The sequence below is a fragment of the Alligator mississippiensis genome, chromosome 4 (genome assembly GCF_030867095.1).
Source record: "Alligator mississippiensis isolate rAllMis1 chromosome 4, rAllMis1, whole genome shotgun sequence".
Classification (NCBI taxonomy): Eukaryota; Metazoa; Chordata; order Crocodylia; family Alligatoridae; genus Alligator; species Alligator mississippiensis.
In genome coordinates this window covers 183,349,583-183,366,838 of record NC_081827.1, presented here as the reverse complement: position 1 = coordinate 183,366,838, position 17,256 = coordinate 183,349,583, and the positions used below count along the sequence as shown (strand labels likewise).

The following is a 17,256-nucleotide window of genomic DNA, read 5'->3' as shown; positions in this document are numbered from 1 at the left end:
CTAGGGTCATCTGATCCCAGCACTCTTTCCTGCCTATGCATGGGGTCAGACTTGATGATCTATTGAGGTCCCTTCTGACCCTAACACCTATGAATCTATGAACCTTCCAAATGTATACAGGTAACTAAATGTATACAAATATAACTACGCAACTAGCAAATATTTCTTGGGCCACATCCTTAATTAGTTTTCCAGACTATTGTAAAAGTAACTGTAAAGTAAAAACTAACTCTGTCGATTACTTTTGGAGACACTGGAGCCTCTTAACTTGTGAGAGAACTCTCTTTTCATCTTTCCTTGGAAATAATTAAATGTTAAACATTGTCGTTTCTATGTTTTTGTCCTTCCCTAGTGATAAACATTAGCTCTTACTTTGCACCTGTTCCAGTGTGCACGTGCTGCACAAAAATGTAAAACCGTGCATGCGATTACTGACTGACAAATTTAATTGCCTAAATCGACTCCATGAGAAATCTTTCCACCTAGTCCCAACTTTTCCCCACCTGTGCTAATACTTGCATTGCCAAAATTAAGAGAAAGTTTGACTAAACCTCATGTGTCCCTGAAGGCTTTCAAGCAGATGCTGATGGAATGTGAAGTTTTGTTTTTGCTGCTTGTATTATATTATAAAAGTTAATATAGTAATAAAGTAATTAAAATAGGCCACTCTAATAATATTACTTATATTTTTATACTCTTAACTATGTATTAATATGTATCACTACTTTCTAAATAGAGTGAATCCAAAACATTGTGTATTCAGATGTAACCGTACTGTTAACGGTAATAATTTCACCAAAATGTATTTATGTCAAAAAGCAGTTTATTTACTCGGTACCCCCCTAGTTCCTGCATTGCTTACAGTTTAACACGTTTGTGTTTGTTGTTTGTTTTTTTTATTACAAGCTTCCTGAAATTCTGCAAGCAGAGGTATTCAGTTACAGCATTTTTTGGTGGAAAAAATGCTATAAATATCTTTATTTCTGTTTCTAAATTGCTCAAGCTGGTTATAAAAGCTGATGTGTGTGTGTGTGTGTGTTTTCATAGAGTACCTACAAATACCTGGAACAATCAAATAAGCACGAATGCTATGAAATATTTTTAAAATGCTTTATTAATACAGTGTCCCCTGTGTGTTTATCCAGAAATCCCATTACATTAATGAGCATTACTTACCGCTGAAAAGGAAATGTTACCTTCTAAATACAAATTAAAAACTTACAACTTGACATCTAATCTTTGCTTTCTTCCTGTTACCTATCTTTTAAATTCTGTCTATTGGGTGCACTACCCTCAGCTTTTAGAAATCAACTGCTGCTCCTACCATACCTTTACCATTATTTCTCATATATTCTTTTTTTAAATGTTCCTTTATTGAAGTGACAAGCAGGAGTTACAATATACTACAAATAAAGTAAATATTTTATCCTGTTTTGTTTAGAGCAGTATTTAGTTTTGGGGTATCGTTGAGGACTTTTAATTATAAACATTCGGAAATGATACATGGTTATAATTTGTATCATGAGAAAGTGCATCATCAGTTGGCAGTAAATTTTGGATGCAGAATAGGTGAGCTGTTAAGCTTTCAGAGTACAAATAGTATTTAGAAAACAAATTAGGGAGAAATTCTTTAGGCTAAAAACCCTGAAATATGTTTAGCAGCTAAGATGCAGAGATACTTTACAAGGATGGTGAATATGGGGAAGTAAACTGCATTCTGTAAATCATTTGTACTTTATCACCTCACACTGCTTAGTTTCAGTCACTTCATCTTATTAAAAAATGTAGATAAATGACATTTCTGTGAAAGGAAAGTGAAGTTGGTAGAAGCATAGTGAATGATATTCATAATGAATGACTTAGCAGAAGCTAGTGCCTGTTCTATTCACTATGCGCTACTGAATGGCTCCGCAACTTTCATCAGTCCATCATTGTTCTTGCAAGTGAGAAGAAGACTTCGCTGCAAGTTCAGGGGTTATTTGCAGGCTAGGAAATAACACAATTGTCTTTCTTTGAACCTGTTTTCCATCATATCCAAATTCTGGCCACAGAGCAAAGATTCTTGGATGGCCTAAGCCTGCCTACAGAATCATTTCAAGATCCTCCCTTATACCTCACACTGAAGTATTTGAGTTCCATTTAGCATACATGCTCCAAAGTGTGTGTGTAATGGGCCTGTCCAGTACCTGACTGTTAACTAAGGTAATCATCACAGACCTGGCTGAATTCCCACTGCTGGACATTTCCTAGGATGCTGTGTTTGGAGCCTGTCTATTGGAAATGTATTTAAGCTCTCCCTGTTCTTGCTGTTACTGTGCCTGTCTTTGGTCTCTTACATACTTTCTGGGCACACATTCTGTCTGTTACCCCTATGTGAGTTTGACCTCAGTTCATTTGCCCTAGACTCCCAAGCCCTGGTGTTGATCTCCTTCTTCTTCCCCCAGTACCATTATTGAGATCCAACTTTGTGGGTGCTATGCTGTTCCACTCATTTCTGTTAGGGTCACATGATAGTTGCAATAGGTAACACACAAACTTTGCAGAAGGAATTTGAAAATTTAACAGCACAAGATGTATACCAATCCTGATGCAACACCTATGTGGCATTCCCTGCCTGCTCATTACCACTCCAGAGCATTCTTTAGACATAGGTCAGGGCCCTTCAAAGTGTCCAGGATCTTCCTCATGCACAGACTACTTTTCTGCTTCTGGTTTCTTCTCCCTCTCCTGAAGAGGCTGGTTGTCCTGTAAGGTTACAGCATCCGCTGTCAGGTAATACCCAGATCATCTTCACCATGGTATCATAGCTTTCCACCAACGATGTATTGCCTGTTTACAACCATTCTTGTGGAAACTGTTTTTCCTGGTCTGTCTGTCGTCTTTGTCCAAGGCTGTTCATCTGAATAGAAACCTAAATTCAACAATCTGTTTTTAGCCCTTTATCACCACCCCTTGAATTTCATCCCAAGAATGAGGTAAAAATCCTGCAGAGAAAGTAAACTAGCCTCACAATTGAAACAGATTATATTTTGATAGAGATGCGTACAGATCTAGTCCCTTGTCCATAGACAGATCCCCCCAGTTGCTTTGCAGACTCCTAGGATGCCCTATTCTGAGCAGTGGTAGGCTACCACAGGCTGTTTTAAAAGTTGTGACAGCCAGTGCTGTCTCTTCAAAATAATTGCAATAGCCTTTCCATCCCAAGGTTGCCAAATGCATTGGAGCAGTTTCTTTGAAGATTCAGGAATACATTGGTTACATTTAACTCACTTTTAAAGATGTGTAAATATACCTCTAACCAAGTTTTAGATTTTTGCTTTACTTGTGAGTTTAACAGGGAAGATTTCTGCTGATTGTGCATGGTTTGATCTTGTGTTTGTGTGCTGGAGCTGTCTGTAATGAAATATAATGTGCAGGTGTTTTTTTTGTTTTTTTTAAAGAGTGAAAGTCTTGCAAGATTATCAAGGCAGCATTCAACAAAGGGGTCAAGGCACCGGTCCAAACCTGGAGGAGAAGGTAACTGGAAACAATATTTTTCTATTAAATAAGCTTGAGGGATATGAATAGAAATGTCATTAATTTTAAGTGACCTTTTTGACTTTTGCTTGTGTGTGCTGAATGCACATAACCTGCATTTATGAATCCAGATGTCAGTTTTTCTACATAGATTGTGTTGGTGGATGTAGTAGCCCAGTCCAGTGTGTCAGCATTTTCCATACAAAATTTTAGAGACCAATTTAGAAGTAAATCATGAAATGCTTTGCTCCATACAGTATCAGGACTAGATTAATGTTTCCTTTGAAACTTTGTGCACTTCAGTTTTTATTCTGATATATGGCAATGCTGAAAACAATGTTACTGAATGTTTTGCATTTCTATTTCATAAAGGTATGTACAACACTTTTTGAAAAGCTTACACATTAAATTCTTTTTGAAGTGTGCCTTTGCAAGACCCTAAGTTACTAAGGAACTCATCAAGGCAAAACATAGTGTTTCCTGGTAACCTGGAAACTGACTGCTTATCTAGGAATCCAGGATTTCACAATTAAATCTGTTGGTAAGACCTGGACAAAGAAGTATATCTTGAGGCTGTTCTTCAGTGTGGCTGGGCTCATGCATTTTACCTTACAGCAATGTAATGAACAGTACAGCAAGTTGGGCACAAATGTGATGGCCTTTTGATGAGATCACCATATTCAGAAGGTGGTTAGATGAATTCTGCACTATCTAGGCCTTTTTGAGTAATTTTTGCACGTAGCTGTAATCCACCTCATGGATGGCAGAAATGTGAGTTATTGTGGCATTCTTCATCTCTGAAGGGATGGAACACAATTTCTTAATTTGTCATAAATTATCCTCTTCAATCAAGTAAAATTGAGGATTCAAGTAAGATCCCTGGATTGCAGACCATTTGTTGACTGTTAGGGAAAACACTCCTAATTGTTGAAACAAGTATGTATTTGGTCACGTCCTCAAAGTGTTTCCTCCAATTTCTGCATCAGTGTAAACTAGATTAATCTTAAACCAGTATTTTTTTTTCATTCTGATTTGTTTTTGCCTAGATAGTCCAGTTCAGAAGAAAGGCATTGTCGTCATTTTTTACTTCATAATCCATGTGACCTCCTACAGCAGGGGTCAGCAACCTATGGCACACAGGTCTGATCTGACCTATGGAGCTGCGGCTTAGGTGGCATTCAGTAACAGGGTGGGGGCTTTGCCTGGTGCTCTGTGGCTTGGCAACCAGGGAGCAGGGACCTTTCCCATGCAGCATCACAGCGAGGCAGTAGGGAGAAGCAGCGGCAGGGAAAAGTAGCAGCAGCAGCCAGTTTGTAACACAGACCTATCCAGTACCTGAGCTGGGTCATTCCAGCTGGCTGCTGCAAAATGTTGCAAACTGTTGTCCTACAGTGTTTACAAGTAAATGTTAGGGAGTCTTGTAGGATAGTTGAGTCTTGTGGGATTCTACTGCAGCCTGTCTTTGGAAAAGAGTCAGATACTCCATTTGCTATCTGGAAACAGTTTGGAAAGAATGAGCACAGCTAATCAAGGGCCATTCCACCCATGCCTACCAGGGTTTGCAGCAGCCAGCACAAAGCTGATCAACCTCAGTCAGGTTCTTGAAGCCTGAATGGATAAGTTCACAAGGCTGTTTGATGTTTGCGTGATTTGGCTTCTCTGATCCTCTCCTTTTTTTCAGTGAAAGGAGATAGAACTTAAGAAGGTAGTTGACTCAGATATTAATGTCAGATTTGGGCCCCTTAGAGGCCTGAAGATTTGGACTTCATAAGTTTAAAGATGTGTTTCATAACACAAGCCCTTTTGAGAGAAGTTCTAGTATATTTCTATAGCAGTGGTCACCTACCAGTGAATCTCAGTCCACCAGTAGATCTCGGAGCTTCTTGGAGTCGATCCGAGGCTGGGGTGGAGGCTGAGCGCCCACGCACGTGCCCCAGCCCAGCAGGTCAGTCCATGGGGGAGGGAAGGGGTGTGGGCTAGATTGAGGCCCCTGCGGTGAGGGTCAGTGCCGCGGAGGCAGGAGCAGGGTTAAGTTGAGTGGGGCCCTGGCCAGGTGAGACTTACCTCCTGTGGAGGCGCACCCCCAAATATTTTTTTTCTCCCTGCCTCACTCTGCCTCCCCCCCTCCCCACAGACTTACCTGCTGGGCACGGGGGGAGGAAGGGAGGGCGTTGGTGGCGGCAGTGTACGGTAGAGTTTGAGTTTCTTTTAAATGCCAAAGGTGACCTCCTACTTAAAAAGGTTGGAGATAACTGCTCTATAGCCTTTTGCTACACATGCTGGCCCTGTGTTCAGTTTGTACATAATCAGAAATGCTCTGTAGAGTTTTGTCAAGGTCTGTGTTGAGGCCCAGTTTGAATTTAAAGTATGGGATAGAGATATACCAGTCTTTAAGAAGCCTTCAAGCCCTACACAGCATTAGGTGTATGCTTCTGGAGTTTGAAGCAGCCTACTGCTGGCCATTGTGAAAGTAATACAGGATCTCTTATTTTTCATCAAAGTTGTCCTCTGGTGATTTAGAAATTCTTTGTTTCAGGCAAATAGACCCATCACTGGGTTTCCATCTGTTGTATTCCATCTAATCTTTTCCTGCATTTTCCCTATGGCTGGACTAGTGTTGTATTAAATCTTCTTTTTGTTATTTGATAAGGGCCAAATTTCCTTTTGTATTTGGTATATTTCTGGTGTTAGAATTATTAGAATCTCTGATATTAGTCTCATTAACTAGTGAGAAGTAGCCAGAGGGATGGTATGGAGTATAGCAGCCAAAGGGATGTGGCCTGAAATTGTGGTAGATAGGATTTTATTGCTCCATTGAGTTACACCCTGGGTTCTCTGTGCTTTTAATGCATCACAGTGCAGTATCCTCAGGATCAGGCCATAAAGTAGAATTCTCAAGATTTTGTGGAATCAAAATGGAGCTGAAATGAATACTTGTATTTTAGGCATGCATTATTTTGTCCTATCTGACACACACGGATGTGTTAGGGGTAAATGAGAATGTTGGTAAATAACCACTATTCAAACACTAATCACCCGAATCAAAGGTTTTCATGTTGCTAGTGTGGCTAAAGAGTGTTTTGTGACATATACAGGAAGAAGCCAGATCTCTCTGTTACAATCTGTATTAGACTGAATAAAAGCAAAATTTACTGTTGTATTTGTTGTTGTTATTTTTGAATTCTTTGGTCATTTTCCTCTTCGAAGCTGCCATTATCATGGATGTCAAATGACTTCCCTGTCTAACTGTTATGCTGTGAAACCATGTTATCTGTGATCAGCTTAAGATCAGTTTGATTTTAACCAATTTTAAGAAGTTATTTTACTCCAAAAGTATATTATAGTATTTCTCTAAGGCCCCTCCCTACTGAAGAACCTTTATGTGTATACTTGAATTGTTTCATTCACACTGTTATCTTCTGGATGCTCACTGAAAGGTAACAGTGCTGTGAAGGAAAAGAAGCATTAACTATAAGCGTGCCCTGAAACCTGAAATGTGAGGCTACTAATATTAAACATGAGCTAAAATGAAGTCTGTACCAAAGTCATGGTTGGGGGGGGGGGGGGGGGGGGGGGGGACGACGACCCTAGTTTCTGTCTGTATTAGATTACCATGCCATCATGACTAAACCCAGATCTGACCAATCAAGTCTTCTGGTTTTGTTTTTTTTTGCTTTGGTATAATGTTGGGATCAAATGCTGCTTATCAAACATTGTCATGATTTGGTTTCAGATTTTTCTCATTTAAACAGATGCAGTATTGTAAGCTTTCCTCATGTTGCCCTGCCTGTGTGCAGCAGCCATCTATCTGATCTGATCTGATCTGATCTGATCTTTCAGTCCCTGGCCTCTATGCTAAGTTGGTTAGTTTTGACAGCGGTTCTGAGATTTTGACACTTGCCCATTTGGAAATAGACTTAGATCACCACAAATTCATTCCTATCCTATAAGCAATTTAACAGCTGTTGGAAGGTAACTTTTCAAGTTTTTACAAACTTACTGACTTGGGCTGCTTACCAGAAGATGCTACTGCCAGTCAGTCATAGATGCAGCATTCCCAGTCTCTTGAAAATTTTCACTGAAACAACTAAGCTGCTAATTTTTAGATGTCTCCTATAAATGCCACTCCTGTACTTTGCAAAAGGCATAACCAATTTTATTTGTATTTTAAGGTACTTCATTAGAGCTGATTAGGTCACCACCTTCAGTTAGTAAGTGTATTAAATAAATATTGTATTTTTAAACTAATTAGTTCAAAGATTCATATAAATATATTCTGAATAATTATTCCTATAACTTTTATGTCAGGAAGAAAGGATTCTAAAAGTAGTACAACTAGAGACTCACCTGAAAAAAAGTCTAGTTCATCACACATGAAAGGACACGGTAGGAAGGATACAGTAGAAAAACAGCTAGGTAAGGAACAAAATTGTCTGTTAACCAGAGTTTGTATTTTGATAATGCAATTGGAATTTCTGGTTTTCAAGGAAATGCCTTGGAAGTTTTTCCTTTTTCTGGTTTAGACAAAAGAGGTATTATTCTTCACGCTCCTCACTCTTGGTGTGTAACATCCCCTCTATACTGACTTGTCAGCAGAAATGGGTAATCATGGTATCATTCTAAACAGTGTTTTGATTGCATGTATTGATATCGTTTCCCTCGGTTCCAAAACTGATTTCTAGTTAGTTATTTCCCAAGTGGCTAAGGAGAAATGCTAACACATTTGCATCATGCTGTGGGTAAAATTTGGCCAGTTCCCTTTTCAGAAGGAGCTAGGGTTCAATTTTTTAAAACTCTTTAGGCATTTAAATATCTTTCTGAAAAGCCAACATTTTAGAAACCAAAGTCCTATTGCACTAGACTTGTGAGTCAAGTAGGCATTTTGAAAATGTTAGTTCACATCTTAAGTAAAGACATTACTGTGAGCTTTTAATAATCTCATAGCTAAAAAAACATTATTGGGATCCTGTTGCATGTAAACTGATTTTTACCTCTTGGTGACCCTTGCCTGATTTCTGTAGTTCTCTTTTGCCACAATGTAGTATTTGTTTTCTGGCCTATTTGTTTAATTTTTTTATATTATTTTAATGTTGTTTTATGTTTTTAGCAGTAAGTACATTCAGTTTTCACTTTACTGAGACTTCTAGTTCTTTGAGGCAGTGGCCATTTTTTGTTCTGTGTTTATACACTACATACCACAGAGAGGTTCTGGTCCATGACTAGGGTACCAAAGTGATACAAGTAATGATGGAATCGGATCTCGTGGTAGAGGTGTAATCTTTTATTAGACCAACTAGATTTTTGAAAAAAATTCCTTTAATATTTTATAATTTATTTGCAAAAATCTAGTTGGTCTAATAAAAGATATCAACTCTACCACGAGTTCTGATTCCTTTTGCCTCTAGACTGATATGGCTACAACTTGGATACCTGACACAAGTAATAATGCACACTTGTTAATAGTAACATTCCCCTAAGCCTGTGTTAAAGCCTAATGCATTTGTGTGAGGTCTATTATAAGTTTGATTATTGTCATGGGCCTTGGCTTTTTATTAATACTTTTTTAATACAAAATCTAAGTCAGAGGTGGCCAAGGGGCACAAGTGGCAGGGGCAGCCTCTGTGTGACACATGGCAGATCAGAGAGGGAGCAGGGATAACAGCAGCAGATAGGATAGGGAGCAAAAAGCAGAACAACAAATGGGACAGGAGACACAGGACAGGAAGCAGAAAGCATCGCAGCAGCTCAGGGAGGGAAATGGGTTTGTGTGGTACTTGGGGTGGGTGTGAAACTTAGCTGGTGGCATGCCTGCCAAAAAGGTTGCCCCCCACTCATCTAAATGAATAAATATGGAGTGTCAGGAAGAAAATAGGGTTGTAGTATAACTTGATCTGTGAATGCAGATGCAGCCATTGTGTTGCATAAAACTGGATTGAGAACTACAGATGCAGTTCAGAAGGAATAAATGTAATTAGTGAACCTGCTAGTTAAGAGATTATACCAGGTCTTGCTCAACTGTGCATATGGGGAACAGATTTACAGTAGTTGTAGATATATTTTTAATGTATTTGTACTTTCAGCTAACTATTAGATCTACTCCCATTTTAAGTAGGTAAAGATTTATTTTCACTGTTGTAATACAACTTACAATAAAACTAATTGTATAACAGTAGAAACTATGCTAATTAGAAAGTTTATTAGCTTCATGTCATTAATTTGTCAGTGGTCTTTCAAAGTTAAATTACTCTGTTTAAATCGCATGTGATTGTCGGTGTGTAGTTAAGGGAGCATGTGAACAGCCTTCTTGAAAAGAATGGATGCTGTTACAGCGGGTAGTACGTCTTATGTAAGAGAAGTATTTTATGCATGTTAGGAGTAAATTACATATAAAGAAACCTGAATATTAAGATTTCAAGCTGCTACCCCTGCATTTCCATATCAGAAATTGATTTCATGATGTGACTTGGAAATGTAGGCAGGAGAAGGGCAGAGGAAATCTGGTGAATTCATACCAAAACCTCACTTTTTAATACAGTGAAAAATTCTTGGAACATCAGTAAAAAGACTCAACAACTGAAGTTTCTGCTTGTCAAGGGTCTTGTCATACCTGAAAACTGCTCAGGTGATGGTTTGAAAATCAGAAGAGCAAACATGTGAGAAGACATACTGGGTAGGACTGTCCGAAGCTTTGGTCTCTGATTCAATTTGGTGGAGATTCGGCCCGATTCAGTGGCTGAATCTCTGAATCTGAATTGAATCAGAGGACCCTTTAATCTCTCTGAATTGAATCAGAACCCTCTGAATCGATATGGAGAGATTCGGAAAGATTTGGCAATTCGGACGTGGACGCAACTTTAAATATTTTTTCTACACGCCTCTAGGTAGCAGGTGGCTGTGAATACTGCAGTGGTGGGGTGCATGGAGCGTCCCACAGAAGCGCAGGGTGGTCCCCAGTGCACTCGGCAGCAGACCCAGAAGTGGGCCAGAAGCACTTCCGGTCTGCTTCTGGGTCTGCTGGGGAGCATGCTGGGGGCCCCCCCCTGTGCCCTCCCAGCTTAGCAACTGGTGCCTCCTGGGTTGGGGGGGGGGGGGGGCACCTGGGGTTCTCCCATGGCCAATCACCAAGCCAGGAGGATGCAAGGGGGCCTCCCCAGCAGACCCAGAAGTGGACCGGAAGTACTTCCAGTCCACTTCCGGGCGCTACCCAGCACGTGGAGAGCCCCCCTGTACTCCTGTGGGATGCTCCATCTGCCCCAACATCACAGCGTTCATAAGTCATGCTGGTACCTCGAGGTATGTAGAAAAAACGTTTAAAGCTGTCTCTATGTCCAAATCGCTGATTCTCTGAATCAGCTTTGAATCTTCAGATTTGGATTCGGCTGAATTGAATCGGGGACAGTGAGCTGAATCAGTGAATCAAATCGCTGACCCTGGTTTGAGCCAAATCTGAATCGAATAGGGCCCGCTTCGCACACTCCAAATATGGAGCAGTTGGTGAGCCTATCAGTGCAGCAACGGATTCTGCAGTGTTTCAAACTATATCCCTGATGTATATAGTGCATATCTCATTGTAAATTATTTTATGTCAGGAAGAAGGGAAGCTAGTAAAAGTGCAGCTAATATTTTGTTTGAGAAAAGTGCTAGCATATTGAGAGCTGAGTCCATCACTGCAGTACAGGAAAGAGGTAAGAAAGAACAGTGCTCCGTATATCTGCGTTGAATAGCATTTAATAATGATGTCTGAGTTTACCTTTTTAAACCAACTGTTACAATATACTACATCAGTAGACACCCTTTTCCTGCTGTGGGCTGTGATGACCCACCTTGGGTCAGAGGCAGGCAGGGGCTAGGACTCGCCTACAGTCTGCAGTGTAAACTACTCTTTTCTAATCTGTCTGAATGTTTTTGTATTCATTTTTATTCCTACTAAAGTTTTGGTCTCACTGATACCCCTTTAGCAAAATTATACTCGTGTGTGGTTAAAAATATTTTTTTACTGTCTCATTCAATGTCTCATTGTACAGTCCTTATGAGACAGGGTAAAAAAGTGCCTAACACCTATGTGCTATTCATTACTTTGTTTTATACCTCTGTTGTGGCTATTTTATTTCTTCAAAACAGTTTTAGTCTTTTCCATGCCTACAGTCTTTTAAAATTACATGTCTGGATCTATTCTTTTTTTTTTTTTTTTTTTTTGAGGTGTGGTAATATGAGATGAATATATTCATTCCAGGTGAAGACATGCAGTTGATTTGTGCAGTGCTCTTATTTTTAGTGTTTTCTGTCCCATTTTTTTTATTTGTCCTTGCCATTTTTTTTTTGGCTATGGATTCTCAGCAAGGAATGATTTCCTCCCCTCTATCTCATTGGGCTGTTCACAAATAACATCCCAGGTCTTTTTTTTTTTTGAGTGATTGTCAGTTTCGAATAAAAAATATTCGTAAATAGTTTAAATAGTTCCTCCAATATGCATTGCATTGGAAGGATACATAACATTGTCTCAGTACTATTGTTAGCTAGATTTCAAGTCAGCAGGTAACAAGAGTTAGGAGTCAGCTCCACAAGCCAGTTGAAATTGTGCATACCCAAAGCATAAGATACCTAATTATCCCAGTGCCTTTCTGGCTGCTGATTATGATGGAGTATGTATGCTTCCCTACACCAACTGAGGAGATTCAGATCACAGATTTAGGTCACTGACCAAAAGGCCTTCTTGGATTGCCTAAATTACCCTGTTCAAACCCAATATTTATACCTGTTCCCCTTAACAACATTTTCTGATTGGTCACAATCAAATTCTTTTTATACTGCTAAAGCCCTGGAAACTCCAAAGAACCAATTTGTCAATTAACTAAAATTTATGTTGTGAAACCAGAGAGAGAATTTCTTATCTTTTCATGTTGTTTTTTTTTAACAAGACTGCTTTTAGTTTTCACAATTTGTCCCAGAAACTTAACAAAGGTATATCTATTATAGCACAGACTTCAACTGATACATCTGGTTACATCAGTCACCACGTACGCTAATATGCCTTTCCAAAACTACAACATGCTGTGTTTGGGTTATTTATTTTATGGCATTCTTGCAGATTGTTTCCTGCTAGGTCTTTTGCTAAATTTAAACTGTGGAGTCTACTACTTGTTTAGCTGGATCTGTTGATTACTTCACACATTCTGCTGAACATGCCAGTTATAACATCTGCAAAGGTTTGCTTTGCAGTCATTCAAGAGCACTTTGAATTCTTTTTTTTTAAGTCACATTCCTGACTAATTGCCAAGGCTGGTTCTCAAAATGATGAAGACTGGCAGTTCTGTACATACACCTGAGAAATTAAGGTTCTTGACAGATTAAATTGACTCCAGTTGTTTTAGCCTGGACTGGCAAAAATAAAGGTGTCTGTCTACTGTATTAACATGTGAAGAGCAATCCAGAAGTAGATATTTTGTTACTTGATTCATTTCAAGATATATATTGATAGTATTCTTTACTTTCTTGATAACTCTTGATGGTTTTTACTACCAAATTAGTTACTGAAACTGAATCAATCTGTCCATTAGTTATGCAATCCAGAACACCTATTACATGTTTTAGTAATTACTTTGATATTACTGGGTAAACACTGCATCATTGAAAAAAACTACCATCTCATTTAAAAAAACAAAACAAAACGATCATGCTAGTAGAGAATGACAGATATTGGGAAACTCCTCCTGAATAACATACGCCTTACTGCATTTGCCAGTAATTTACATAGTTCAGTCAGTGGTCAGATAAATAGCCTTTTGTAAATTTATAATGTAGTTTATTTGTACTCGGGCGACTTTGAGGTGCACCCTCATTTAACAAACAGGTAGTGCTGTGGCCTGTTTAGTGCAGCAGTTTATTCTAAACATTTATTACACCTTTAACTTCTTCCTACTGTAACCTCTGTTATTCTAGGAGTACTGGAAACTAATAGCACAACAGATCATGTTTCAGATGAAACAGCTGCTAGTGTATTCCGTGAGAAAGCTGAACCAGGAGCTGCAATAAAACAGCAAGGTAAGAAAAAAAAAAAAAACTTGTTCATTGCCTCACAATACCAAATTTAATTTACTGTTAAATCAGAAGTGTCAAAAAAAGGCCTGCACAGCCATCCAATCCAGCTCATGGGTCAATGGATCGACACCATGCACTGGCCCAGTCCTGCATGCTGCACACAAATTGGACCCAGCACCACACAACCTGCACTCAGCATAGGGAGTTATTCCGGGACACATGCTGTGTGCAGTGCCCTGTCCACGCACTGGCGTGGGGCTGGTCTGGATTAGGCCATGCTGGAGCCAGCACACAGGACTGGTCCAGCAGGCATGGCATACAGCATGTTCCCCATGCACCTGTGTTGCATGCAGCATGTGAGGCCATTTCATCCCCACAAACTGCATGCACTGGCCCTGGAGCTCACTGTGCACATAGCATGTTAGGTTGGCATGGGAAATGTGCTGCCTATGGCATGCTGGCTGGACCCAATGCTTCACAGCACAGTGTCCACAGTGCTGACTGCATGTACCGCCCAGATCGATACCCTTTGTTGTCTGTAACACTGGGTCCAGCCTGTATTCTATGGACAGCAATTGCTTCCTGCCAGCCTTGCATGCTGTTGCACAGTGAACCCTGGGGCCCATGTATGCTGCACACAGTCCGTGGGCTGGACCTGGCACCATGGGTGCTGCACAGGGGGTCCATCCCACTCTGACCCACAGACCATCTCAGGGACCCTTATCCAGCCCATGGTCCTGGATGAGTTTCATGCCCTTGTGTTAAATGAATTTAGGAGGGTAAACTTTATTCACTTTTTTTCTTATTTAGCTGCTCTGCTTCCCTGTAATGTAATCGTGCCAGTGAAGTTTGTTATTCTGAAATCACACATTTCCTACAAAAACATTTACTTTGTATTGTTTCCTGTCGTCCTGTGATGAAAATGGTTTTAAAATTATGAAGACACTAGGTAGCATGTGTGGTAGGATAAGTCACATTTGCTACAAAGTTGTATTCCTGAATACTGTGACAATAGTTATTTATCCCTTGATGGATATCAAAGAATTAGTTTTATTTTTTGGTCTGTTTACATTAGATTTCTTTCTTTAGGGAGCTAACCAATTACCATTTTGCTCCCTAAAAACTATGCTTTGTTGCTGGGAAACCGTGAAGAGGACAACTGAAAATATATTTGTGGAAGGGAATTGGACAGTTTCAGGATACCATTTAAGTAACTGAATTTCCTTCTGCATATTTCTACATTATTGTAACCTGCTAACCCAATACAAGATTTGAAAAGAAAATTCCATCCACACATTGTTATTATTCTATTCCTTTAAACAGCTTAAGGACTTCCCAAGTGGTAAAGTATCAGGTAGTTACCTTTATTATATGGCATTCTTGCAGATTATTTCCTGCCAGGTCTGGAGTTATATGTAAATGTAGAGAAAAGACCTGAGATTAAAGCTAAAAACTGGGCCTGTATTTTCTCCACATCTAAACACTGTCTAGTGGGAGAGTTGAGGCCATGTTTGGGGGAGATCAAAGGCTGGGTCTATTACACCTGTGGCCTTAAATAAGGCCTGGTAGCCTTGCTAGTCTAGTAAGATGACAGTTGACCAAGTCATTTGATACATTTTACACAGGTGGGATTGCTTCTCAGGCCAATTCCCCTTAATCTGGTTGAATGCAGGAAACAGTATTGTATATTGGATTCTAGGAGACATGAATTTCAATAATTTTATACACTTTGCTTTAATTAGAATATATATAAGAGCAGCACACAGAACTTTGCTAGTGGTTTGGAGCCAGATATTTAGCTGATATAAATAGGCTTAACTTCATTGTTTTCACAGTGTTTTCTTCTGTGATTAGTTCAGTATATAATATGACAGATCTGTGCATCTTATTTCGGTGCAGACATTATAAGATGCCATCTAGAATTTTTAAATTTCAACTGCTGTGAAAACGATTAATGAATTAAACTAGTTGGTAATGCCAATAACTTATTGTCAAGTTGTAAGCATATTCAGCAGCTATCAAGCCTCTCACATCCCATATCTTCTCACAGATTTGTTTTCTTGTGTATAAGTATAGACAGCAGTGTCTAAAGAAAGAATCATTTAAGTCTCCTTTGAAACACATTCTTTATTGGCTCAATTAAATCTCTCTGCAGAAATAAACCATAAAAATCATTGACAATGAGTTTAAATGGCATGTTCCACTGCACACGCGGTTTCAAGGCTGTAGGCATATTTCCTTTGGATGTGTTTCCAGCACTGAATTTTTTTGCGATTTCCTAGTCAGCCTAATAAAAGGTATCATCTCTGAACCAAGAGTTCTAGAGTTTTGCATTTCTTTCGGCACTGAATAAGGCATTTACAGAATATCACATACTCACTTGCTCTCCTGTATGTTTTCCTTGGTTGCGTGTCAGCCAGTTTTTCTTTATTTCAAAAGATTAAATCTTAACTATAATATCCACTGCCACTGTAACTGCCATCAGAAAATTAAGTGGACTCTTCCTAATTACCTTCTCTCAAGAAGTAACAGCCCTTTTTCTTTTACGATATTTATTAGTAGCCCTCATTGGCTAGCTTATGGTAACAGGTTTTTAAATATGAAAGAATATTTTTCAGAGATACAGCAGAGAATTTGCATACTTATTTCCCCTGTTTTCATCCACTTTTCATAACTAATATGCTTCAATTTTTTAGCCACTGAAGCAGGGAGAGAGGGGTCATTCTATTTCCTGTGGTCTGTATGACCATATAAAGCATAGTTCTGCACTAAAGTATGGAGATTCTGTAAAATTTCTTATGATAAATATGTCTGTTTCTGAATAGAGTTAGAGTTCCTTGATATGTTCTGCTTTTGCTGACAACAGTCACTTTATTTCTTAAAGGTATCAGGGCTATTCAACCTTTGGCCCATGGGCCATATGTAGCCTGCAGAGCCTTGCAGTCCAGCCTCTGAGGCTCCCCCTGGGTTGGTAATTTGATGGCAGGGAAGCAGTGACCATTAATATGGCCACCTCTGCCTCCTCCTGCCAAATTCCCAAACCCTGACTCCCAGATGGCGGGTCAAAGCTGGGCTGTGCCCCCTTTCCTCTGTGGGGCTGGGCCATGCTTCTGCCCTCCGCATCTAGATTGGGACATTGGGACTAGGGCCATGCCCTTGCCTCCTCTTTCTTCCCCCCCCCCCCGACTGGGCCACACCCCCTTCCCTTGCCATGGGGCCAAGCCATGCCCGCTTTCCTTACAGGGCCAGATTAGGGCCAGGCTGCCCACTTTGCACCTCTCCATGTGGCCAGATGGTTCCCACTGCACTTGCCTCAGGTACCAGATTGGGATGACTGGCCAGATTTGGCCTGCTGACAGATGGGGTACTTGTCCATCTGGCCAGCTGGTGGGGAAAGGTTGAGCACCATTGTATTATACTATATTGGTAGCTAGACTTAAGTGAATGGTCCCACGCCTCACTCAGTATCTTTTTAGTGGGTAGCTTAGAGAAACCTTATCACGTGAGAAACATTAGCCCTGGCAGATGCTTCAATACTATTTTGTACATTTGCTACAGTATATTTCAGTTTACCTGACAATTTTCATTGAAGTTGCCCTTCAGGCACAGCTAATATAGTCCATCTAAAATAAATAATCAAAGTGGAATTAAAAAGATTCTGTGTTTTACACTTCCTCAAGTACCTTTGACAGTCCCACTCAG

General features: G+C 39.8%; 1 protein-coding gene across 6 annotated transcripts in view; it reads left to right on the top strand.

Annotated features, from left to right (window-relative positions):
- The window catches only part of TRAF3IP1 (TRAF3 interacting protein 1), an 81,146-nt gene that overhangs the window by 37,722 nt on the left and 26,168 nt on the right, over positions 1–17,256 (top strand). For 4 of the 6 annotated variants that reach the window (XM_059727160.1, XM_059727157.1, XM_059727156.1 and 1 more), the window contains exons 7-10: positions 3,441–3,516; positions 7,689–7,727; positions 7,825–7,932; positions 13,456–13,557. In XM_059727160.1, the coding sequence (XP_059583143.1) occupies positions 3,441–3,516; positions 7,689–7,727; positions 7,825–7,932; positions 13,456–13,557 (325 nt within the window). The remainder of the gene's footprint in view (positions 1–3,440; positions 3,517–7,688; positions 7,728–7,824; positions 7,933–13,455; positions 13,558–17,256) is intronic. The other 2 variants (XM_059727159.1, XM_019492077.2) reach the window with 2 other exon arrangements.